This window comes from Eschrichtius robustus, chromosome 20 (assembly GCF_028021215.1).
Source record: "Eschrichtius robustus isolate mEscRob2 chromosome 20, mEscRob2.pri, whole genome shotgun sequence".
NCBI classification, from domain to species: Eukaryota; Metazoa; Chordata; class Mammalia; order Artiodactyla; family Eschrichtiidae; genus Eschrichtius; species Eschrichtius robustus.
Genome location: NC_090843.1, coordinates 40808296 through 40834425, shown reverse-complemented (window position 1 = coordinate 40834425; position 26130 = coordinate 40808296). Strand labels below are relative to the sequence as shown.

At 44.2% G+C, this 26130-nt stretch overlaps 1 protein-coding gene across 5 annotated transcripts; it reads left to right on the top strand.

Moving 5' to 3' along the window:
• The first annotated feature begins 109 nt into the window (after nt 1–109).
• Nucleotides 110–15765, top strand: VEZF1 (vascular endothelial zinc finger 1). Of its 5 annotated transcripts, none has more exons than XM_068529931.1 (6): nt 110–407; nt 5163–5857; nt 6615–6678; nt 7722–7923; nt 9180–9311; nt 12380–15765. In XM_068529931.1, exons 1-6 carry the CDS (start codon nt 375–377, stop codon nt 12805–12807), a joined length of 1554 nt encoding a protein of 517 aa, XP_068386032.1. In that variant the 5' UTR covers nt 110–374; the 3' UTR covers nt 12808–15765. The 5 variants fall into 5 exon arrangements, with proteins under 5 accessions (XP_068386032.1, XP_068386034.1, XP_068386033.1 ...); XM_068529933.1 differs by having other exon boundaries at nt 111–407; nt 7740–7923; XM_068529932.1 differs by having other exon boundaries at nt 112–407; nt 9183–9311.
• Nucleotides 15766–26130: the final 10365 nt, after the last annotated feature.

Genomic DNA, 26130 nt, shown 5'->3' with positions numbered 1-26130 from the left:
CCGCGGGGGGGGACGCCGCGCCCCATCCCCGCCCCCGGCCCCACCCCAGCCCCCGCGCGGGGGCCCTGACCCCACCGCCCGCGGGCACTGGCTGAGCTCCGAGGCGGCGAGCGGGCCGCGGGGACGCTCGGGAGGGGTCCGGGCCACTGGGGGCGGCGGCGGCCGGGTCGGGGCTCCCCCCCCGCCCGCGCTCGCCGCGGCGGTGGTGCGTCCCGGAGGTTACCGGAAGTGGCCGCGCTCGGCGCTGCCATGTTGAGGAGCCGCCGCTGCCGCTGCCGCCGCCGCCGCCGCCGCCGCTTTGTTGTCGCCTCCTCCGCCTGAGGAGGCTCCCCGAGCGGGGGGAGTGGGGAGGAGGGGGGTCGGCCGCTGCAGCCATGGAGGCCAACTGGACCGCGTTCCTGTTCCAGGTACGGGGGGCCCCCCCGGGGGGGACACGGGGGGGACAGGGGGGCCGGGCCCGGGGCTGGCGGGCGGGCGGGCGGGCGGGCGCTCCTCCTCCCCTCCCTCCCGGCTCCGCTCTCCGGCCCGGCCTTAATCCCCCTTTGTTTTTCCGCCCGCCCGCCTCGGCGGAGCGGGGCTGCTGAGGTGAAAGGAGGCGGCCTCACGGGGTGCGGGGAAGAGAGCAGGCCTCGGGGTGACCCCCGGGCCCCCCTAGCGCACACACACACACACACACACACACACACACACACACACACACCCTTCCCTCCCGCCCTGAAGGGGAAGGGAGGAGGCCGGTCGCTGTCACCACCCGCGGCCCAGAGAAAGGAGGGCGCCGGGCCGCTGGATAGCGCGGTCCGCTCGGCCACGGCGCGCCGGGCCCGGGCCCGCACCGTGGGGTGAGGGGGGTCCCCGGGTCCTGCTCACTTCCCCCCCCCCACTTCATCCATCTTTTCGCTCGCTCTCCGTTCTTTTCACCTCCCTGTCCTCTTTTTGTATGTGTGTGTTGACTTTATGACAAGCCCCCCCCCCCCGAGTCCCCGCGAATAGCGGGTATCCTTGGGCTCCCCGCCACTCCCCCTTCCCGCCGCCCCCCTCATGTTTACCCAGTTGGGGGGTGTTGTAAACGTGTATCCCCTCCCCAAACTTTTTCGTTGGATTTACGTGTTTTCATTCCCAAGCCTGTGCCGAGCCTTGGCAGCTGACACCCTCTCCCTCTGTCCAGCTCTCCCGCCGTCCCATTCAGCCCGGGGAATCCCCCGGCCGGGGGTGGGGGGGGGTGGCGGGGGGGCCGGGACTCCGGGAGGCCCCACCTTCTCCTGGGGCGCGTTTCTCTCTCGTCCCACCTCTAGCGTTTCCTCCAACCAAGTGGGGGAGACGGCCAGTGGAGAGAGCAAACAAAGTCCGCTTACAGAGCCCCCAGATGAGTCATTCGTGGGGTGTTGGTCTTCACTTTTTGCAAGAAACTTGAAGGTGACTGTAGCCGATGCGTTGGCAGTCCTCTAGCCCGCCCATCTGAGGTGGGGACCCCTATTTGGAAGACCTAGAACTTATTTTTTCCCCACTTCGTTTCTGTTTGCAAACGAAGCACTTAGTGGGCAGTAGTAATGAGCTCACGGGGAAACTTAGGAACCGGAGGTTAGGAAGCTCGTCACTTTAAGTGCATTCTTCCCGCCTCTCTGAGTTATTTTCCTTCTTTGAATAACTTCGTGAAATCCCAAATGCGTAGCTTGGGCGCTTGAGACCTTTTGGAACTAACCAGGAATGGATGCAGAATTTTCAAAAAAAATCCTCCCAGCCACTGGACCCATCCCAGTGGAGTTAATATAAGGAACTGGATAATTCAAACAGTGCCTACTGTTTAGAGATGGTTTATTGTTTTAAGACATATTCTTTCGAATGTGGTCATTTGATTTTTAAGTAATTGAAATATATTCGGGCTTCTGAAAATTGAACATACCCAAAATTACGGAATTCACTAACTTGGCCCTTATTGTGATCTAGTATTGTTTTAACAAGTGCTTTGATGAGCTTGATAATGTGATAAGTCAACTTAAAAATGCATTGGAAAAAAATGATATATAACTAGCTTGCATCCAGGTTGGTGTAAAGGTGGCAAATGCCCTCTCTAGAAAAAGCTTTCAAATGGTCATTTTAAAATATAGGATTAATGGGCCACTGGAGTGATTTTTCACTTGAGGAATGATTTAGATTAACCATATTAAACGTGCTCTCAATGGAGATTGAAAAAAAAACGAGAGTTCTTTATGTAAAGGAAAACCCTGTAACTAATTTTTGGAAAACTAGTTGAAAAATCTTTTGGAATACTTTTATTATTCTTTTCCTGGGGAAAGCAAATGCCAAGCATTTAATGATCAACTGTTTAATTAGATTTTATATTATTTAATATTTTTCAGCTATTAAAATCTTTTTTCCCACCTGATGGAGAAGTGTGAAAGCTAATATTTGATCCTGGGCTTGGCAATGTGTGCAGTGAAAATTGTTGGAAAACTTATAATTTAGAGCCGAGGACAGTTGAATGGGTAAAGAGAATATTTCAGTCTTTTCTCTGGAAAGGTATGAATAGACTTACTCAGTTCCAGTTTTAAGTAATTTTCACTGGGGAAATGGAGAGTTAAACTCTCTCATTTGTTTCCTGGATCATCCTGTTGAATTTATATTTTAAAACAATTTAATACCTGCTTGCTTTCCAAATAACCTGGTGGAAAGTGAAAGCCATATCTGTTAAAATGTTTGATGGATGATTCTCCTAACAGGACATTCAAGATATGACTCACTGATGCCAGTTTCCTTCAGTACAAAATCTTTTACCCTCTGGCACTGGAGATTTCGTGGTGCCATATTCTACCACCCCGGGTGATGAAATAACATTTCTGTTTTGTTTTTTGCCAGCCCCAGAAGAGGAAAGCTTGGGCAGGGTTAAAAAAGCCTTGCAGTTGAAAGAGATGGGAGATAAAATTAAAACTTTGGTTTGGTGATGCTAGTCAAATAAAAGTCTACCCAGAAGTTATATATTTTTAAAAATCACTTAACTGAAGGCAGGCCATGGTTGTTATTTTACTCTGTCTCTCCCCCAGAGAACAAGTTGGGGAAACCCAGTTCCCCTCTTAGAAGGCTTCATATAGAAGTGTGGGGATCCTAGGAATCCTCAGAGAGTGATTCCCGTAGTGGGCGAGGCATTCTACAGCATTTCACCCGAGAAGCAGGGACCTGGTGTGACCCTCCTGTGAGAGTGAGCTTCAGCAATGCTGTAAAAATACTTTATGTTGCCACAGACATCTGAATTGGTAAAATGGCAGTAAGTGCTTTTAGTACTCCATCGAACTAATGGTTGTTTAGAATTGAAAAATGCCTCTAAACACTATAAGTCTGAACTTTGTCCAGAAGATTTGCTTTCCCTATTATCTGATCTGTTAGCCTTTGAAATTGTATATCTTGAGCTATCTTCAGCTATTAACCGTTTGTATACTATACGGAAGCTTGGGCATCCTACAGCCAGGTTGGAAAGGGGGTACGATTAGAGTCCAAATTCTATAAAGTTTTACTAAAGTCACTTGGGTAGACCCTGACAATTACAGGAGCTCCATAAATTAAATTAAAAGTGGACTGTAATTCAGTATGAGCCCTAAGTCCAGAAAGATACTCATAAGTAAGCACACAATTTCTATGAGTACTTCCAGGACTCAAAGGAAGATTCAGTCAAAATTATTAAATTGAAAGTGGTTAACTCTGGATATGACACCTCCTGATGATTTAGGGAAGTCTGGTTCTAGGCTTAGCTGTTGTGCTGCTATCAAGTAAACATGGAGCTGTGTGTGGTAATGTTCTTGTTCATCAGGAGAGGAGCTCTGTGTGTGTTTGTCTGTCTCTGTATTTTTTTACTTAATGGAATGTAATGTAGAACTTAGATTATAGAGTGAAAAGGGTAAGTAAGTGTCTAGAGTGTCTGAGATGATGGGATGGGCCATTCCTAGGACATTGTATGCTTAAAATATTTAGAACTCTTACCTCTGAGTGCATGTATCCTTTTAGGATGACAAAACTCAAGTATAGGGCCTCGAGCTCACTGTCAAGAGTTTCAAAACTAATGTTGATCAAATACAACATATTAGGAAGAACTATTTCAGGAATTTTTCTCCATCATTTTCTAAATGTTTATCAGTATAGAGGTATGGAGAATTTTGGAAGAATCAAAACCAAGTGAGTAACTACTCATAAATACCAAGAACCTGACCCACAATGAAATTTTGGTTTCAGTGCAGCTAAAGAAAATTTCCAAGCAGTGTCCAGCTCCCAGTTTTGGAGTGGAAAAGCACTTTATAACAGCAACTGTCCAATACTTTAACTAGCCCTACAACTGCTAGAAGAAGATGAAAATGAAAGGAATTTAAATTATTTATAGTTTGTTTTCTCTTATTAGTCTGAGTGTAGGGTTTAAACAACTAGTGTTGCTAAAGGATGCAGACTTCTAGTGTAAGATTAAATGAACTGAGAAACAATTGACAGGTGTTTGCTGGGGGCTGCCTTCACAGATGCCTTCCAGGATGATTAATAGCAGATTCCATTTCAACCAAATCTTTTAGTAGAGTTAAGTGAAAACTTTAAAAGTAAACGTAACCACTAGCATATGTATTCAGAGACCTAGATTCCTTGTATTACTTAGCAACAGCCTCTTTCCTCGGTCACTGAGAGTTTCTGATGGAAGGGGAGAGACATCTATTTTCCTAGGTAAAATAGACAAGTAGATGATTACATGTCTATATGTGTATGTGTGTGAGTGTGTGGCTTGTGCATTACTGCAGTAAGGTACTGTTAAATAGTTAAGTCTGGAGTGTAATTTTTTTGACAAGTTATTTAAACTTGGTTTCAGCACTGACAGACTAACGCAGACTCATTTCATCAGCTGGTATGTCCCTTATGAACCAGGGTGGTGTGTAGTTTAGTCAGCTGTTTGAAAGCAAGATCACTGTCAGCAACTTACTCGCAGAAGTTTTGTGTCTGTGCAGTGATTTTAATGCTTTGTATTGGGAGCTCTGAGAGTAGCTAGGTGGTTGCTGGATCTCTGCTGCAGAGAGTAGCTTACAGGCTCCTTGATTGTTTCTTCTGGTCTCTATTGTCTGGTCTCTATTGTCTGAAGCATGTTGAATTTTGAAGGTCATTGTGAGAGGCTGAATTTCTGAAGTGTAAATGTTTGGTTTTAGGCCCACGAAGCCTCCCATCACCAACAGCAGGCAGCACAGAACAGCTTGCTGCCCCTCCTGAGCTCTGCTGTGGAGCCCCCTGATCAGAAACCATTGCTTCCAATACCAATAACTCAGAAACCTCAGGCTGCTCCAGAAACATTAAAGGATGCCATTGGGATTAAAAAAGAAAAACCCAAAACTTCCTTTGTGTGCACTTACTGCAGTAAAGCTTTCAGGGACAGCTATCACCTGAGGCGCCACGAGTCCTGCCACACAGGCATCAAGTTGGTGTCCCGGCCAAAGAAAACCCCCACCACGGTGGTTCCCCTTATCTCCACCATCGCTGGGGACAGCAGCCGAACTTCGTTGGTCTCAACCATTGCAGGCATCTTGTCAACAGTCACTACATCTTCCTCGGGCACCAACCCCAGCAGCAGTGCCAGCACCACAGCTATGCCCGTGACGCAGTCTGTCAAGAAACCCAGTAAGCCTGTCAAGAAGAACCATGCTTGTGAGATGTGTGGGAAGGCCTTCCGAGATGTGTACCACCTCAATCGGCACAAGCTCTCCCATTCGGACGAAAAGCCCTTCGAGTGTCCTATTTGTAATCAGCGCTTCAAGAGGAAGGACCGGATGACTTACCATGTGAGGTCTCACGAAGGAGGCATCACCAAACCCTATACTTGCAGTGTTTGTGGGAAAGGCTTCTCGAGGTACTGCATTTTGCTTTGCTTTTTTTTCATTATGGTGTCAGTACGATCTCTGTGTGATCTGGAAGGTTTATGTGAGAATAGATATTTGCAGGCCTGTGTTATTAGAGGAGATTGGTGACAGATAAAGTATTACACCTCCAGGTCTAACTCCAGTTTGGTGTGGCTGACAAGTGGTGACATAGTGATTAACTTACTATTTCATTTAAGAAGTGCCTTGGTGGACTCAGGCCTTCTTTCGGCACATCAGTACTTCTTATCACTGCGAAACCATTAGTTTTCAATTCATTTGGGTGGCTGGACATGAGATTCACTGCACAAATCAAAGAAACATATCCTGGAAGTTGGGATGACCTTGGAATCTCTTAAAACTTTTAAGAGAACGTTTTTTTCCATTTTTCTGTGGTTACTAACATTTCACTAATTTTCATTTTTAAAGGCTTTTAAAGTTAATGTAGTAGCAGTTGTCTCTGGCAAGTGTTAGGACTAAACTTTGGGTATTTTGTAATTGTAAAGAATCAAGACCTAATATGATTTGATGTTGACTAGGAGAGAAAATTAACAGGTAAAGGACTAAGACTTTTGTTTATGGTAAGAGAGGTAAGGAGGCTTGCACTGGGGGGTGGGGGAGTTGGTAATTCTGCTAGCTTTCTTTAAAATGTCCCCCACCCATATCTGCCAAGCATGTAAACATCACAGTAAGTAGCATTTCTCTATGTGTGTTCCATTACATCTTCTGTTGAAACTCTCTCTTTCACAGGCCTGACCACTTAAGCTGTCACGTAAAACATGTCCATTCAACAGAAAGACCCTTCAAATGCCAAGTAAGAGTTAAAATGACTTATCCTTAGTGTAGCACTTAATGCACATTATCCAGAAGGTCTGAGCCAGTCAAATCTCACCTTTCTTGAATAGTATTAAAATCACTGACTTGAGTAAATGTGGTCCATTTGAATTCTGGTTTTATAAAATATAAATGACAGCTTCTGTTTCTGTGAGGCAAGATCATTTAAAAATGTAAATGTTGTTTTTGTTAAGCTACATTTCATTTTCCTTGGGCAACAGTATTTATTGTTATAAGAAAAAAAATTTATTGTCTTGCAAAGGTCGTTGTTTATTTGAAATGAATAAATGAATGAAGTGTTTTAAATTAACTTCTGGGCTGATGATTGAGGTTGTTCTAACCGTAATCGAAGAAAATATGAATTTTCTCCCAAATGTTACCCACTTACTGGATTTTTGTCTGCTATCGCCAGATTGGAGCATTCTCTAATGACATAAGTTGTGGTAATGAAAAGGTTAAGAATCTTGCTAAATGAAATGACCGTGTTAGGCGTCAGTAATTCTGGTTTTTTGCTGGAAGTCTTTTTGTGCTCCTTTCAGTTAAATTTGTTAATGACTGATTTTATTAAGTAAGTGATTTGAATTCTAAGAAAAATCCAATTGGAGGAAGGAAGCTAGTGTCATTGAGTGATTACCTGCCATGAGGCCTTGGGCCAGGCTCTTAATTCACCAGTAATTTTGTGAGGTAGGTATTATTTTCATTTTACAGATGAAATAAATTCAGATAGGTTAGCTAACTTGCTGAATATTACATTGTTTAGTGAGTCAGGGAGCTGGATTTAAATCTGGGTTTAACTGACTCTACAGCTCACATCTTTTCACTACTCTGTTGATATTTTTTTTCTTCCCCTCAAAATGTAAGCATACAAAATTCACCAGGTGTTTTATTGTGAGTACAATTCTAGGTAACACATGCAATTAAAATTCAGCTAACTCAGTCTGCTTGCTGACATGAGTAGGGTAATACCTAGAATATAACGTACTTTAAAATGAGTAGAACAGGATAGTCTATATTTAAAAAAAGTTTTCCTCCCTCATGCAGACGTGCACTGCTGCCTTTGCCACCAAAGACAGACTGCGGACACACATGGTACGCCACGAAGGCAAGGTATCCTGTAACATCTGTGGGAAGCTCCTGAGCGCAGCATACATCACCAGCCACTTAAAGACACACGGGCAGAGCCAAAGTATCAACTGTAATACATGTAAACAAGGCATCAGTAAAAGTAGGTGACACTTCAAATTGTATTTCTTTTGCGTTTCAGATTGATGGAACCGAGATTTTTTTCTTTAATATATTGAAGATATTTTCACATGTGTTCTCAGGACTATATTAACGTTCACCTTACTTGTTTCCTCCTGTTACTAAAGTATGCAAACACGCGTCAATGGACGGTGTATATTAGTGTTGGAAATACACTTTATGTACATGTATACAGGCAACAGTGATAAACTCTCCACTAATTTTGCTTTTAATCCTGTACTGTCTACTAATAACGTCCATGTTAGAAGAGCACAGTTTCCCTGCAGCTGTTTTTCAGTGTGTCCCTTCTTCTATGGGGTTTGAATAAAAAGCTTTAGTGTGTTAGGATTGTGGCAGCAGAAGCCATACTAGGAAGCTGCATCTTATGCCAGGCAATTTTAACTGTTGTTATTTAATGTTAGGAAGATTCTCAGGCATGAGTGCCCCCTAACTCCGGATAGTATTAATAACATGTCCTTCATAACCTAAAGGTAAAAGCAGTGTTACATAGTTTTACTTCTCAAACCCAAATCTATAGAGAAAAGGGATAACGTACCCATTTGAATGTTTAAATGCTTTGCTTACCTTAAATTCAGAGTTGAAAAGATAGAATATTCCAGGGACTTGTGGATAAAATTCAATACTTGCATTTACCCAGGCTTTTTTCTAAGATCTCCCTAACCACCAGAAGAAAGTGTTTTCCTAATTCTGTATTCTATTATATATGTACTTCATGCAGCAGAAACATGAGATTCTCAGAATAGGTGGCCAAAAGTGAATGGGAAAGAACGGTTAATGTGTTTCAATCTCATTTGTTTTTGCTTCTTTGTAAGTACATTGGATTTATTATCTAGCATTTGTCAAACTTTGTTAACTTTACAGAAATTTACTTTTAATGTACATCGTTGTGGTCAGGTAACTAAGTATGTTACATATTTTGATGAGCATTAATTATTCCATGCTAATATTACCCAAGTTCCATTCTAAAAGATGCTTGCTTTTTAATGTAGCAAAGAATTCTTTTATGTTGGTTTTCCCTAACTCTCTGGACTTTTAAAATTTATCTATTTTGACCAGTAGAGACACAGCAGCACAAAAGATGTACTGTAGTAAAAAACTATCCGGTCAAATGATAAAGATCATGGAGGCATGAGGAGTCAAAGTATCTAAGTTCGGATTTTGAAAAAATAGCCACACTTTTTCCAGGTAAATCTAGCGTTTCTGTCTTTGTCTTTGGAGCAGCGTGCATGAGTGAAGAGACCAGCAGCCAGAAGCAGCAGCAGCAGCAGCAGCAGCATGTGACGAGCTGGCCAGGGAAGCAGGTAGAGACGCTGAGACTGTGGGAAGAAGCTGTCAAAGCGAGAAAAAAAGGTAAGACGAGGCGTCCAGTGCTCACAGCCTGGCTAGTGTTTTTACCTAGTGTGCAAGTAACAAAGTAAAACAGCCACAGCTTAGAGAATTCAGCTTCGTGGAAACGCTTTTATGCTAGGAAATACCTGGTAAAGTTATTAGCAACAAAGCTTCCAAGCTTCCAAATAAGTTTTTTTTACTAGGAAATAAAAATTCTTAGTACTTCTTGTCAGGTTCTTTCTTCTGACTTAATTTTGTTACACATTTGTAGCCAAATTTGGTCCTTTGCTATGTATGCTCAGAGTTCCTTTTTATGTTCGTTTTTATGTCAACCTCCGTGCATTAAAGGCTCCTTTTTGTGTTTCTACAATAGTCCCACTCTTAAAGGTAGATGAAATATCCTCATGTGTACATAAGTTCATTTTCTTACAACTGTGTTATTTTCTGCTCTTTAGTGTTCTTTCTGAATTGTATTATTTATTACATATTTCAGACTCTGTAATGCTGATGTCTTTTTTTTCTCGGTCTCACCCTTAATCTAATTCAGTCTGTCACTGGGGCTGGCATTAGCTTAACATGTATGTACTTCAGTTGTTAGTGACTTTACTGTAATTGTTACTAAAACTGGGAATGGTTTGCTTTTCTCTCATATATACCTTATAAAGAAGCGGTTGGAGTATCAGTTTTCAGCACTGTTTTTTAACTTAGTAGTTGTAGCTTTGGCTTCTGGACTACTGTGCAGCTATTTCAGTTAAATAATTTTGTCAGTGTATCATCAGCCACAGGACAGATTCCTAAATTCCGTTTTTCCTTCCCCACCCTTGTCATGTCTTACTGTTTTATTTTAAATTCATAAGGAATCCCCTGCATGTAGGCTCTGCTGTAATTCCTTTGCTGTGTAGTTTCTTCCATCCTTTGCGTTCATGTAGTGCAGCTATTCCCTTCCTCAGATCCCTTCTAAACATCCTGTACTTGGAAAAAGATAAAAGGAATAGCTTTTCCATGTATCTACTGGCATTGGAGGAAAAGAATGCAGCAGCTCAGATAGGCTTTCCACTTTGCCTCAGGTGCTGCTTATTCCTGTCTTCCAGATGAATATTTGTCATTATTTTGATAAAATGTTTTGTGATAAGAGAAGGGGTGGAGAATGGCGGGTAGGAGAGAAAAATTTATATGTGTGTATGTGCCGTGATAATTGCATAGTGGGTTGAAAGCATATTATGAAGGATGTTTTGCTCAGAGAAGAAGTAAAAGTGTTTAAGTTACAGAAAGGGATAGGGTTAGATTAAAAAGAAAACGAAGGGGAGGTGGGGAGATGGCACACCCACCAAGTAAGTGAAAGCTTACTTGGTGAAAACAAGAGGAGAATATTTTTAGCATGCTACCATCACCTCAGAAGTGAGTTGGTTTTCTCCCTCATTCTTTTCTTCTGCACTCTTCTGTTTGGTATTGTATTTCAGTGTGCTTGCACAATAAGACTCAGTTGTTTAGCTCATCTTCTGATCTGCATGAAACAAAATGCTATTGTATTCCCATTTGTTGCATGAATCTCTTTGGAAACGACCACTGTTGTTAGAAACTTCTGTGTTCATGTTAGTAAATGTCACGTCTGGGGGGAGGAGAGACTCCTGACCTGAAAACCTGAACTTGAATCAGCACGTCCCTTTTAAATATTGGGCTTAAATAAGGTAATATAAGTTTCCAAACCTGGATGACAATCAGATCACCATCTCAGGAGCTTTTTAGATAGATAAATTTCCCAGGTTCCATCTAAATCTCACAATTGAATTTCCTGGGAAGCAGTTTTTTTCAAAAAACCTCCCTAGATAAATGATTTTGATCATCAGCCAGGTTTGGGAATCCCTGATATAGAGTATGGAACAATGCCAAGGTTACATCATGCTGATCAAGGAAGGGCTGCTCATTGACTCGGGTCCACCTGAGGTGATATGACCATGCGTGGCATGCGGGCAGACCTCCATCTTCAGTCTCAAATGCATTTCTCCGTTTTGACAGCCAAGTCACAGCCAGCACCCCCATCTGTCTTCTTACTGCACTTTTCTGACACACCAGCAGGTGGTGCTGAATTTTGTTGAGGGGTGGTGTAAGGGGTGTCACCTCTGAGGGAAGTTTTCCTTAAGAAGTGCCCAGGCTTTGCTGATAACAAGGACCACGGTCCCCCAACTCACTGCAGGGTCTCCTAGCCTGGCTAGTCCCCCTTGGTCTGGCGGGTGGTGTGTGGAATACGTACAGTTAAATGACACCAGGCATAAAGTAGGTGATTATGTTAGCCTCAGAAAGAGAAGAAGAAACGGGAGTGGGGAGGACAACATAAACCTACTGAGGGATACTTGTTCATTCTAAACAGCGTTAAGAAACAACCAGAAACAACAGGATTATTTAACTAAAATGATTTTCCTAAGACCAAAATAAACAGATGATATTAAAACAGCTTGTTTATCCATCCCTACTTAATGGATTTTTAAAACCTTAACAGAATGTGGCTTCACCTGTGAGAAGGCTTTAGAGTACATAGCATCGAGGACACACACCTCTCTCTGCTAGTTACAGTGTGCCTTGTGAGAAGATTTTTCTGATGATCTGTTATTGTGTAACCATCTGCCCAGCTCTGTGTAAACAAGCTCTTCTAGCCTGGCCTGTGGGTGCTTGGTTCTTCCCGGGAAAGTCTTTAGAATTCAGAGGAACTACATGGAAGTGGTAGTGAGAATACTTAGCCCTACTTGATATCTCTGCCCCCCAGAGTGCCTTGCAGAAATTACCTGATCTTCCAGCATCACTGTGAGGTAGGTAAGTAAATCTAAACTCCAAACCAAAAGCACCAAGGCTAAGCCAGTTGCCTCAGTCTTGTGAAAGGCACAGCATCAGAAAAGAGATCTGCTCTCATGCTGGGATTCCTGGCCCCCAGTCTTGTGCTCAGAAGGATCCTCCCTTCCTGTTGACCACAGGGTAGAAAACTATAATTTAATTTATTAAATGTTTGTCCTTTTTAATTAAAAGAAGTTGATTCAGAAACTGAACTGTGTTCACTGTTTTGAGAATCTAAAGGCCATTTTGTCTTCTTATTTTAGAAGCTGCTAACCTGTGCCAAACCTCCACGGCTGCTACGACACCTGTGACTCTCACTACTCCATTCAATATAACGTCCTCTGTGTCGTCTGGGACTATGTCAAACCCAGTCACAGTGGCAGCTGCAATGAGCATGAGAAGTCCAGTAAATGTTTCAAGTGCAGTTAACATAACCAGCCCAATGAACATAGGGCACCCTGTGACTATAACCAGTCCATTATCCATGACCTCTCCTTTAACACTCACTACCCCAGTCAACCTCCCCACCCCCGTCACTGCCCCAGTGAATATAGCACACCCTGTCACCATCACGTCTCCAATGAACCTGCCCACGCCTATGACTTTAGCTGCCCCTCTCAATATAGCAATGAGGCCTGTAGAGAGCATGCCTTTCTTACCCCAAGCTTTGCCTACATCACCACCTTGGTAAACAGTATTATAAAATCAAAATATGGGTTAAAGTAAATATTTACCAGCAACTTTTAGTTTATTAAAGCAAAAAGTAAACCATGAAATTGGGAGATTTATTACATTAGTTAATAATAGTGTAGTAGCATTATTCTCCAATTTGGCTGGGATCGTTCAAAGTAGGGTGTGTATGTCACGTATCACTGGACCACTTTAGTTTAATCAGAAATTCCTTTTAGCTGACAGCATTGCTTAAGCAGGATAGTAGTTGGCAAGATGAAACGCCGGAATTAAAACCAATCATAATAAAACAAAACCCATTTCAAAATTAAAAAGCAGCATTACTGTTTCTGATCCCAAGAAATCATTTTATTCTGAACACTAGCAGAACTCTTCTCCCCATATATACAAGGTGGATGGCTGATCTTAACCTGTTCTAAATCCACGGATTGAGAGCTAGTGTAAAATTGTCTGTGTTTATTGTTTTTATGAGTAAATACATGCATTGTCATAATAAAATGCATTTCAGAGAATATGCATTTTACCTTTGGGAATATGTTAATTTCAGGCAGCATTCCCTATGGGAAAGGTGATACCAGCTCTGATATGCAAAGCATATGATAATTTATCATTCTATCTTCAACATATAATAGGGATTGTGACCTGATATTTGGAGATGTAAATATTGCTCAGCATACTAATCCTGATGGAATATAGCATTGTAGTTGACTTTTTTAAAAAATTTAAAAAAAAAAACAAACAAAATATACTCATTGTGTTTTGGTAAGAAAAGGCCGCAGCTGACAGAGGAGAAGTCAAGTGTGCGGACAGGCAGACTCCTAACAAACAGAGGCCAATGGGACTCCTATCCAGGGGTCAAGGAGTACTTTGGAACAGTTAAAATATATTGCTTTAATTGGAAGACGCTGGAGGCACTGGGATGTGATATGCCCCTCTCTCTCCCAATCAGAGTCTGTTGATATTTCAACAGGGAAAGGTGTGTTAGTTGCTCACTAGAGTTTATGTCTTATATTAAATTGTATACAGTTTTTATTCTAACCACTAACTAGGTAGTATGCCCCTTCAGAACAAGCAGAGTGTATCTTTTTTTTAATTTCTCCTTCTGTTTCTTAATCAAGTATTGTGCAGATTTGTTCAACTTTGTAAATATGGACATCACTTTTTTTTCTTTGAGAAAACACTTGTATCAGCTTTGTCGGGTTTTCAGGGAGACAGCTGTCTGCACTCCCTGCAGAAATCCAGCAATGATTGTGCACGTTAAGACATGTGCTTTTTATTTCTTAGCAGGATGTTTTATCTCTGTACATAAAGTAGAAACCAAAAGCTAGGGAGACAGATACTCTTTACACCATCATGCCACACATTAATGTTTTTAAAGCATTGTGTTTTGAAAAAAAGTTACTAAAACCAAGACGCTGTGATTTTTTTTTTTAAGTTGCAATATGTTTTTGGGTTTTTTTCCTTTTTTTAATCTTGCAGTTAAGAGAAATGGACATTAGTTGTGTTAATCTTGCAGAATGTTTGCAGGACTGACTATCAAACTGGATGACTTCCATTTATACCCCACTGTGTCAGTTCAAGCATCAAAATACCTTGCATCTGAGGCAGACTTCCTACATCAGGGACAGGTATCTGTGTGTCATTATACAAAACAGTTCGAGGGGGTTGAACTACGTAGTAAAAAAAATGAAATAAATAGTACTTAGTGTAAAATAATTTTATAAATGATCTTTTGTACTTTAGGACATTAAATTGTACAACTTTTGTATATATAAAAGCTTAGGAACTTTCTGTTTAGCAGGAAGGCAACACATTCCTACACTTTTAATGTATATGTTTGTTATAATGTCCATGTAAACATGCCCTATGTTTGTGCCTTTTAATTAGTTTGTCTCAATAAACAAAATGTAGAGAAAAATATGTAGCTATGACTTTGTTACAACTGTTCCTATCCACAGTACCAAAATGGTTTGTTTTTAATATGTAGAGCATTATGTGTGGACTACTGGAAGGACTCGTGTAGGGAAGGCCCAGGCGTGGCCCTGCTGAGGCCTGGATTGGGCAGGTCGTGGCCACATTTGGAGGAAGCCAACGTTTCCTGGCATGCAGCCCCAGGACCGGGTTCTGGCTCTGCCTGCTGGGACCTGCCGTCTCTCTCTGGCTGGGCTGGCAATCACAATCCTCTATGATTGAGACGGCCCCGGCTTCCTCCACAATGGCCCAAGGAGCAGTCCTCAGTGGGGGCAGGTGTGGACCCTACCCCCAGGCTAGAGTGTGGTCGTCAGAACCCTGAAAGTATTAGTTCTTTAAAAAAAAAAAAAAAAAAAAAGATAAATACTAGGAATGATTGCTTTATCAATTCATTGTATAATAAACAGGAGTGAGGCTTCATTGTGTATGACTTCAGTTAAAATGATATTTTGTATGCATTCTTTATTCACCTTAAGCTTGTCTGCAATAATAAACCCATGTCGTGTCTTCTTTTTGGGAGGGAGAGAGTTGGCAGGCTGGGGGTGGCAGTGGGCCACTGAAAGCAGGGGCCGAGTAGGTTGTGTGGTGAAATTCTCCTGTCTTGGAACTGGAATTGAGTTTTGATGCTGATGAACTGATTCAACCAAGTGTTGAAGGCACGACGGCCACCGCTCACGAAAAAAGCAGAGAGTTTGTTTTTCTCTTCTGGTTGTAACCTGGTTGAGAGCTTCCCCTTTATCAGATTGGCAGCTAAACAGTTGTATTAGATCATCCTCAAATCTGACATCCAGCCTGTTACGCTCTAGGGCTCGCTGCTTGGCCTACATTTGCCTTTTATTGTGTATCCATTTCCCTCCTAAGGTGTGCTCCTAAACGAAGGTTTCTATGTAAGCAGATGGATGATTTTTCCTGTCAATACCAGCACTGTATTACTAACATGCAAAAACTGCAGATTTATTTTGACAAATTAAAGTTAACCGGTCACAAATGTTATGATGGATTGCTTAATACCTCAGAAGCTTCACCATTTCGCCATGATGATAGAGACATTTTTGAAGCACTGCTTCTCCAGGTGTACACATCTTGATATTGGGCTGGAGAGAGAGGGAAGGACTAACGTCAGGCCAGTTTGACCACTGAGAAGGGAGAGTAGAAATGCACCAGACTGGCTGCAGTAAGAGAAGTAACCTCCACCAGTCAGCTTGAGTAAAGCCCAGAGCAGGTGGGTTTCAAACATTTCTTTGCATGCTCTAAATCCAGTTTCTTTACTTGAAAAGGGTTTTAGGCCAGGTTGCCTACCCATTTATGTTCGACTAGATTCATCAGATGTCTACTGAGTACCAACAATGTGCCAGGCACTGTTAGGCGCTGAAGGGCATACAAAGGTGATTAAGACATGGTTGCTGCCTCCAAGGAGGCTAAGAGAGAGATGACAAGTACCCGAGTGACAGTACCACCAGACAGCACATCAAGATGGATCTGACACCAGTTTTAAAAAAGTTTTGGGTACCTACATCTGTTTCATATATAATTGAGGCTTTCTAAACTTCCTCTGATAATTGCTTTCGTCTCTTTATTGACTCAGTGAAAACAGCTGGAGGAAGAGTTCCTTATGTTGCTTTTGTCTGGAATGGGAAGTGTTATTTCACTGAGTTGCTAGTTAACAGTCCTGGCTGTCCAGGTGTTTCCACTCTTCTCAAGGGGCCCTGCTGTTTGGTCCTCTCTGGAGAGACCTGGGTTCGGGATGTAGAGGGGATGGTGGAGGTTTTCCCTGTAGTATCCTCAAGTATCGTTGCATGGAATGGTAATCACTTTCCCCTCCCAGGCTTAATCTGGCCTTCAGTCCTGCACTCTTTCCTCTCTAAAGAGTCTTGTAGCCTGAAAGAATGCCATCTGTCCCCATTTGGGCCTATAAATCTCCCCCACAACTGATCTGACCCTGGCAGATTACTGGATAATCTCTCCCTGTCTTGTAAAAGTAGGGGCCAGGCAGATCAGTGCATTATGGTTCACGGCTGAATACTGACTGAGTTTGTGCATTGATCTAGACTCCAGCTTCTCTTGGCTGCTCACTTTTGGGCAATCAAAGGCCCATGTAGTTCCCAAGAAAGGAATGGAGGGAGGGTCAAGGGCTCTGCTTTGGATCTTTGTGTGATCTAGCCCTCCCCTTGGGCCAGCCCATCAGGGGTTGACTAGTTAGCTCTCTTCTTCCCAAGACAGGCACTTGACCCAGATCTTGGCCTTGGACCATGAGGGTCAAGTATTCTTTCCTTTACAAAAACTGCCCTGTCATGGTAAGGGAATGGAGTTTCACACTTCAGATTCTGTATCACCACTGACTTGCATCATAGTTTCAGAAATTTTCTTCATCCCTGATGATCTTTAAGTTGACATCCCACCTCCTTCCCAACTGTTAAATATCTCTTTGAAGAGTACATAGAAGAAGAAGAACTTAAAGTCACTCTTCTTATTGGAGTAAATCCTTTCTGATGTATATAACTACCAACCATGCAAGAAGAATTCTCTTGGATGTTTTGGTAAATTTATATTGTTTATGGAGTTTTCTCAAAGTGAGGTCCACCTGCATTTGGCTGTGTCAGCCCTTTCACCTGAATGTCATTTTTTCCTAAATACACCTATAAAGAGCCTGGGCAAGAACTAATAGGCTAACAATGGACATTTGAGGACAACTTCTCATTCTGCCAGTGAGCGATTCCTTTGGCACAGCAGCTAGAGAGGACAAGGAGACCAAGGGAAATGGAAGGGACATGCCCTTCTAGTGACTGGTCCAGCAGCTCTGTCTGGCAGTCAGTGCCCAGGTCCAAGGCTGGGAGGAGTAATGTGCCAATTCCAGAGGCTGCTCATGGAGAGGGGAGCCAGCCTCAGAGACTGGGACAGGAAGCTAAGTCTTTGTCAACCTCAGGGGCAATTGGGGGCCACCAAAGCCGTGGTTCTTACAGAGTCAGCCTAAATCCACTCAGAGATCAGGCTTGAAGGAGCCTGGATCCCCAAGGCCCTTGGTCGTGAGCCAAGAAATTCCTAGCTTTGTTAATGGTGGGAAAGGAGCCAGAGAGAAATTAGCTTTGCTTATGAGGTGAGGGAGAGAAGGGAAAGGGGGAATTTGGAGGTTAGAAAGAGGCCCAGGGAAGGGGGAGAGAGAGAGACTTTGGAGAAATTGTCCTTGTGCTTCCTGTGGTGTCATCTCCACCCTGTCCCCCTCCCCTTTCCATGCATCTGCCCCGCGCTGGACATGATTACTCAGAGGACCCTGAGACAGGCTGCTAGTCTAAGCCAGCTGTGATGATTTCAGCTCCAGTCAATGGGCAGAAAAGAAGACATGCTCTTCTTAGCCAGAAAAAGAACAAAACCAGTAGCTGAAGAAACAGGCAAGATTCAGGTGATTAGTAGGGAATCCCCACCTGTGGTGGGGACCCAGGAGCCACTTCCAGCTGAGGAGGTAGGGGTTCCCCCTTCCTGAAATCCTAGAGCTTCATCCCAAGAGAGTAGGCCTAGACTCCAGGGTGGCCTGTCCCACACAACTGAAGTTCTGCCACTTTGCCAACACCAGAAAACTGTGACTGTCAAGGATGTCTGAGGGAGAAGACTGGGGAGAGGGTGGAGTTGTGGAAAGAGGAAGGAGATAGAACCTTTGTATATTCTGTCCCTTAGGCCTAGAATGTCCTCCCCCAAGCAACCCTCCAACACATTTTCTCTGTTGTGAACCACTAGATATCCTTCAAAGTCTAATTAAAATGTTGTTCCCCCCGAAGCCTTCCCTGTAACTTTTAGGCAGTTGGTTCATTCCTCCTTGGTATACAGGCAGAATTGGGAGATACCCAAATAAAGTGGAGGTAGTCCAGGGCCCCGCAGAAGGGAGGCTAGTTCCTAAGTCGGACTGTATATTCCAAATGTTTTGCCACATCCCCTAAATCTCTGGTTCCAAATTAGTGGGACCACTGCAACCTGCTGCTGACTTGCCCTTGTATCAATGAGTCCCAATGTTCAGGAAGCCCGAAACACAAGGCACCAAGTACCAAGGCCAGAAACAGCAGCAACAGGTAAGTGAGGCCCCCAGAAGATCCAGAGCAGGGCAAGACCTGGCATAAGGGACAGCTGGGAGGTGCTGTAATACAGGGTTGCAATTAAGAGCAGGGGCTTGGAATCTGACAGGCTGGGGTGTAAATCCAGGCTATGCCAGTTGGAACTGTGTGTCCTCGGGCAAGATACGTAACCTCTCTGGCCTCAGTTTCCTCAGCTGTAAAGCAAGGATGATAATAGTTCCAACCTAGTAAAGTTTTTGAAGATCTAATTCATTTAAAGTGCTTAGTACAGAGCCTGATACAGAGGAAGGAGCCTCAGATTCAATATACCCACCCCCCTCCACCTGGTCCTCCTATACCCTATGTAGTAACAGCAACATCAATTCCCTCAGAGGCACCAACTGTGTTCTCCAAAAGAGCAAAGGAGCTGATTGCCTTCCTTCATGGCTTCCCCATCTCAGACGCTGAGATTCTGAGGATCGGCATCCAGCATGGGAGCCAGAACCTCATCTCGGGAAGGAGAAATTCAGATGGGAGACACATCTGACCAGCAGCTAATTGAAGGCTGCCCAATATGTGGCAGGGAGGGCTCAAGTTACACCGAGGTAATAGTCACCAGGTTGGGAGACATGGAAAATGTCAGGATATGTGCCTATCAGAGAAGTCGTTCCATCTCACGGCATTCCCCAACATGCACTATATCCAGAGAAGTCGCCTGTACAGTTTCCCTCTGCAATCTCACCATCCTGACAGAGTTAGTTCTTATAGCTTGCTGCTAGCCTGGCACGGGCCTGACCTCCTTCCTTCCCAAGAGGAAAGGGAGCGCCACCACCTACCCAGGCAGGATGTCGGCGAGAAGCCTGACATGACATACTTCTCAGACCTGCTCGCTCCGAAATCAGCCCTCATCAGCTCCACCTGTTTTCCCGAAGGCGTCCTGGACTCGGCGCTCTGAGAGAGGAGCCCCGCAGGGCGCGCGACAAATGTGGGTTTTGTCAGGGCTGGGTCAGTCAACCTACTACGGTGCCCAAACTGCCAGGCCTAACATCCGATGCCCTCCACCGTTTGGCCAAATCTACTTCGCCTGCCTCGTCTCCGCGGTCCGCGCCCCCGACCCCGTCCAGGGTAGACTAGGGTTAGAGCGGAGGCAAACAAACAACTCTGGGCGTGTCAGCCCCGCCCCGACTAGAGCATTGCGGAGCCGAGATTGGTTGATGTCTCCTGCGTTCTGATTGGTCGGGTGCGGGTGCTCATTCAGAGGGAGCGTTGCTCCACTCCCGCTGAAGTTTACTCCAATGCTGCTTCACTTTCTACACTCTGCACAGTAGTCGTGCACATTCTATGTAAATAGATAAAATTAAGTTCTATGATGTGCCTCCCAATATAGTGTTGGCCCCCTGAAGGATGGCCGAATCTGTCAGTTTATTGTATTCTATTTCCAAATCACACACGTGCCGGTGAATGGACAGAAGCTGCAGGAGAGCTGTGTTTTGCCTCTCGGGGTGAGGCTACGGCTTATCGTGGGATGCGGCTTATCCCGGGATGCCGTTTGCTGGGTTAGCTTTACAGAAGAGCCATTTTCCCAGCACCGATCCTTTCTATCATCTACACTTATATTTCACATTTCCTTGCCTTCTGTCATGCTGTTCCATATGGTAGGAATGCTTTTCCTTCTCATTCACTTTTTTTTTTTTTTTTTTTTTTATAATGTGGTTAAATATTCCTGCTCACTAGCTCCTCTGGAGAAAAAGCTGATTGCAGGGCTTGGCAGGGAAAACAGGGAAAGTGAACCTGGAAGAGTTATGAAAAACTTTTTATTTGGAAATAATTTCAAACTTACAAAAAGTTGCAAAAATGAAAATAATGCAAGAGACATCCATATACTCTACCCACATTCACCTATTGCTAACATTTTATCCCTTGCTTAATCACATATGGGCTCTCTCTTTCTATATAATTTTTTTTTTCCGAACCATTCCATGGTTTTTTTTATACATCATGGACCTTACCCCTAAGTACTTCTGTGTATATTTCCTAAAAATAAAGATAAGCTCTTACACCACAGTCGAGTTATTAACTTTCTACATTTACACTTATATAATACTTTTATTTAATTTACCATCCATATTCCAATTATGATCTGATTATGTCCTTGAGAGCATCTTCACGCCCAGGACAAGGCCTAGTCTAGGGTCAGGTGTTGCGTTTAGTTGCTGTATTTCTTTAGTCTCCCTAAATCTGGACCATTTATATAGCTGGCTGTTTTTAAAAAATTACAGACCCCTGCTTTTTTTTTTTAATATAACATTCTTCATTTTGTGTTTGTCTGATGTTCTCCGTGATTAAATTGAGATTATGCATTCTCAGCTGGAATACTGCTGAGGCAATGTGTCCTCAGGATGTCATATCTAGAGGCACATGACGGCCCTCTGTGCCTCATAGGTGATGTTACTTTAGATCACTCAGTCAAGACATTGCCTAGTTTCTCCATCATATAATTACTGTTTTCCCCCTTGCAACTAATAAGAAGTCTGTGGGGAAACACTTTAAGACCATTCAAATATCCTGCTCCTCATCAAAATTTCCCTCTAGATTTAGCATCTATTGAAGGTCTGATCCAGTCTTTATGGTGATGGTGGAAACATCTCTGCACAAGGAAGTCAGGATGGGAATGTATCAAAGAAGATGGGAATGTATCAAAAGAACACAGGAGCCAGCAAATGGCCAAATCCGGAACAATCTAAGCATAAAAATAAATAATGATAATAATAAATTATAAGCTCTTGGGAATTCCCTGGTGGTCCAGTGGCTAGGACTTGGCGCTTTCACTGCCATGGCCCGGGTTCAACCCCTGGTCCGGGAACTAAGATCCTGCAAGCTGTGTAGTGCAGCCAACAACAACAACAAAAAAATTATAAGCTCTTGAAGGAAAGGAAGGATCCATGAAGACATAAGTAAATGAATTAGTGTATCCTGCTGCTCCTTTAATTCTCAGTTCCGCTTTCTGGGGAAGCAGCCCTGCAGTGGCAGCTGTGCCCCTTAATGCTGTCACACCAGCTGTGCTGCTCCTTTGACCAGCCACCACCAGGTGACAGTTCCCTGACTAGGGAATGGAGCTGAACTGAGCCCTGGGCTCTACCTCCCCCTACCCCAAAGGGAGCAGGCCTGGCAGCCTCAAGTGTGGGACCTGGGCTGAAGGTCTGGACCCCAGGAACCCAGTCCTGTTAGGGTTGTCTTGCCCCGAGGGGCTCAGTCCTGCTCCTTGGGGAGAGGTTTCTATCTTCCTTTTTAAAGAGACACCTGGGGGCTTCCCTGGTGGCTTCCCTGGTGGCGCAGTGGTTGAGAACCTGCCTGCCAATGCAGGGGACACGGGTTCGAGCCCTGGTCTGGGAAGATCCCACATGCCGCGGAACAGCTGGGCCCGTGAGCCGCAATTACTGAGTTTGCGCGTCTGGAGCCTGTGCTCCGCAGCAAGAGAGGCCGCGATAGTGAGAGGCCCACGCACCGCGATGAAGAGTGGCCCCCGCTCGCCACAACTAGAGAAAGCCCTCGCACAGAAACGAAGACCCAACACAGCCATAAATAAATAAATAAATAATAAAAATAAAGGAATCCCTTAAAAAAAAAAAAAAAAAGAGACACCTGGTGAGTGAAATCTCCCTCAAAGATGTCACTCAGCCCTTTAGGGTCCTCCACCCACCACCCTGGAACTAGCTGTGGTATAACCCCAGGGAGGCTCTTCCACTGAAGAATAAGACATTTTTGCCATTTCTCCTATTGCCCAGAACCTGGCTCAGGGGCTGAGGAAGTAGTGCCAGCTCCCTCTCCTTCCTTTCCTGGCCGTTTACTGGTGCAACAGAGGTTCCCTCGCCCGAAGCACGAAGGAGCCCTCCCCAGAACTGCAAGGTCCAAAGGCTCCTTCTCCACCTGTGACCCTGCTTCCCAAGTCCCTCAGGAATATGCATCCTGCCCCACCCCCAACCTCCTCCATGGATCTTCGTCACTGGAGAGAATCAGCTCTGAACATCTGGATGAAACTGATCGCAGGCAGACCTCCTTGGAATTAAAAGAATGACAATAAGTAGAACAGGCATTATTCATTAAGTGTATTAGAGTGACGAGGAACAGACTTTGCAGCCAGACCACCTGAGTTCCTCTCCTGCCTCTGCGAAGAAACTTGGGCAAGTTACGTAATCTCTCTGTGCCTCAGTTTCCTAGTCTGTAAACAGGGCCTAATGGTAGTACCTAGCACAGGGCCGTTGAGGAGTAAATGAGTTAACAATGTAAATGTTAACTGGTATTATGGGTTTAATTTATAATTATTATAATTGTTATCTCCAGGGGTATAGTGAAGTGCATGGGCTCTGGAGTCACAGGCTGGGTCTGTGTCTTGGTTCTATCACTTATTGCTGGACCTTGGGAACACTTTTGACCTCCCTGTGTCTCAGTTTCCACATCTGTAAAACAGAAATGGTAATAACGCCTGCCCCTTGGTGTTTTTCTGAAGGCTAAATGAGCTAAAATGTGCAAAAATACTTAAAACAGGGCTAGACATTGTAAACGTTCAAGAAAATTTATCATTTATTATTATTATTTTTAACCTAGTGGGGAGAAAGGTGATATTCTTATCATCATTTTAGAGATGAGGGACTCAGAGAGGTTAAGTAATTCACCCAAGGTCACCCAGCTTGTAAATGGATACAGCTGAGATTTATTTGTACCCTGGTCTGACTGGCACGAAGGTCTGGGCGCTTAGCCACTATGCTATACTTAGGGGGTTTAGAGGGAGTTTAGGAGGAAGAAGGAATCTGCTGCTTCAAGCTGGGATTGCACATTTAACCTCTGTGAATGTTTAACTCCAGGCTGGCTTTCCCCAGGAGCTGGTCTGGTGCAGGACCAGGGGACCTCACTGCCTCAAACTCTTGGCATTGTCAAGAAAATAAAAATAAATGTTAATATTCTCTTTTTAAATTCAAGCTTGTGCCTGCTCCGCAGATTCTTTAGTGTGGTGTTCCGGACCATCCACTGTCACGCCCTCCTCACCTTTCCAGCTTCATTTTGCTATGTTACCCACCACCCACCCTGCACTCTGGCCACAGTGGATATTTACCCACATCCAAATATGCCTCAACATTCCCTCCTCCGTGCCTTTGCTTATGCTGTGCTCCCAGATGGGAATGCCTTTATCCCCAGTTAAAATCTTTTTCATCTCCTGCCTCTTTTGCACAGCGCAAAAACCAGCTTTTCAAAGGTGCTCTCTCTGACCGGTCCTCCATGAGAATTAACCTTTTCCATCCTGGGCATCCCCAGAGCCCTCTGCTTACACCTTGATTTTAGTAAGTGTCACACTCTGCCTTGTATTATTTTGCTAGCTGCTCTGTATCCACCTTGCCCTTAGATCTGGAGGCGGGGTGAAGAGGGGCTACATATTGTTCATCTTTGGGGTCTCAGTATGAGTACACAGGAAGTCAACAAAAATGGTCATACAACTGGATTGAAATAACCTAAGTTAGACAAAGTTACGGAGGAAAGTTACTTATATTTAACTTTCCTCTTTGCAGTCATATATAATGATTTTGGGGGGCGGGGGCCACACTGCTCAGCACGTGGGATCTGAGTTCCCCCACCAGGGTTCTGCCAGGGATTGAACCCGTGCCCGCTGCAGTTGGAAGCGTGGAGTCTTAACCACTGGACTGCCAGGGAAGTCCCCATACATAATGATCTTGAAAGCTATATATATATATATATATATGTGTGTGTGTGTGTGTGTGTATATATATATATGATTATAAAGGAATGTATGTTCAGTGTGTAGGAAGTTTGGAAAATCTGGGAAAATACTAAAAACACTAACAGTAAAAGTTATCTATAAAACCCTCATCCAACAGTTGTTAACATGTTGGCATGTTTTTTTCTATGTTTATAACTAACTAAATAAAAATTACTAAATTGCCTCACATTGCATATACTGTTTTGTAGCCTTCCTTTCCCATAACATATTTTGAATATTTTAATAGATATTTAATATTCTTTAAAAACAACTTTAATGGTTGCACAGAGTTCCATTTATCTACACCTAATCTCCACCCCACCACCTTGTACAGGACAAGCTGACAGCCTCTGAACAGAAAGGCAGGACCCCTGGAGCCTTACAAACAGTTACCAATGAAGGGAAGACACATGGTTTTTGTAAGGGCAAACCAGGCATGTCTCACCACCTGTCAGAAGTCAGTTCTTTGGCAAATATTTACTCACTCATGGAGCCAGCCAGGCCTCGGGCTGGGAGGTGCGGGCACTGAGACAGAAGACACCCCCTACCTCCCAGGAGCTCGTTCAGAGACCAACTACAATACCATGCGCTTTATAGAGGCTGGCAGGATGGACAAAGGGACGGCATGGGAACAGTTTGTTACGCAAGGGCAAGAGGGTTCAAAGGAAGTGCCACAGGCGTGACATTGGCAGGGGCACTCTGGGAAAGGGTAAGGGTCCCAGGGAATCCTCCTCTCAGGTGGGAGTCAGACTGGCAATCCCACAGGCATCCATTTACTGTCCTAGAAGGGGGTCACTTACTCATTTGGGGGGGCCACTGTTTCCACGCTTCACCCATGTGTTCTTTCAAAACCCCAAAGTGAAATTACCAGTTCTTTAAAAGTTTCCTCTGAGTTTCTTAGTCAAATCAGTGAAGATGGAGCAAGGGATAGGATGACGCAGATTATCTGGATGTTTACCCCACTTCCTTTCCCACTTTGGGCCTTGTTAAGCTGCCTTTGGTGGTTCGAGGAGGGGAGGGGGTCCCCTGATGGCTGGGACCATGTGGTTGCTTCCAAAACCTCAGCCACACGCTCTTGTCACCATTCAGGCCTGCCATTTGTCCTCGCTGGGGAACTCCCCAAGGGAAATGTCCTGTTGGGGGAAGGGCCTCCCTAAGGCATTTAAATTTCATTCTCCCAGCCCTGGGGAGTCACCCACATCTTTTCAACAAGGCAGAGACATCACCAGTCTATGCTTTAGAAAATAACTGCAAGCATTGAGGAGGACCGATTGAAAGGCAGGGGACCTGGTGGCCTGAGCACTGGGAATGCAGAGGGGAAAGAGTCCAGAGAAATTCAGTAGTAAGCCCAAGTTTACTTAGGGGTGTGAACGTGGGAGAGGAGAAAGGCAGTGTGTGAAGTTGGTGGCTTGAGTGAATGGGATGTGCCCTCTCCCAGGACAGAGTATTCTGGCACAGGAGATGCATAGATGAAGGGCTCCAGACCAGCCATGCTGAAGGCGAGGCAGTTGTGGTGCAGCTTGTCCAATCAGGAGTTCAAGAG

Bases quoted from the DNA above. Each gene is read 5' to 3' on its own strand.
- VEZF1 (XM_068529931.1), top strand. From the start codon at position 375: ATGGAGGCCAACTGGACCGCGTTCCTGTTCCAG. The intron at 6,679-7,721 runs GTAAGAGTTAAA...ATTTAAAAAAAG, and splicing joins AAAGACCCTTCAAATGCCAA to TTTTCCTCCCTCATGCAGAC. The intron at 7,924-9,179 runs GTAGGTGACACT...TTGTCTTTGGAG, and splicing joins TAAACAAGGCATCAGTAAAA to CAGCGTGCATGAGTGAAGAG.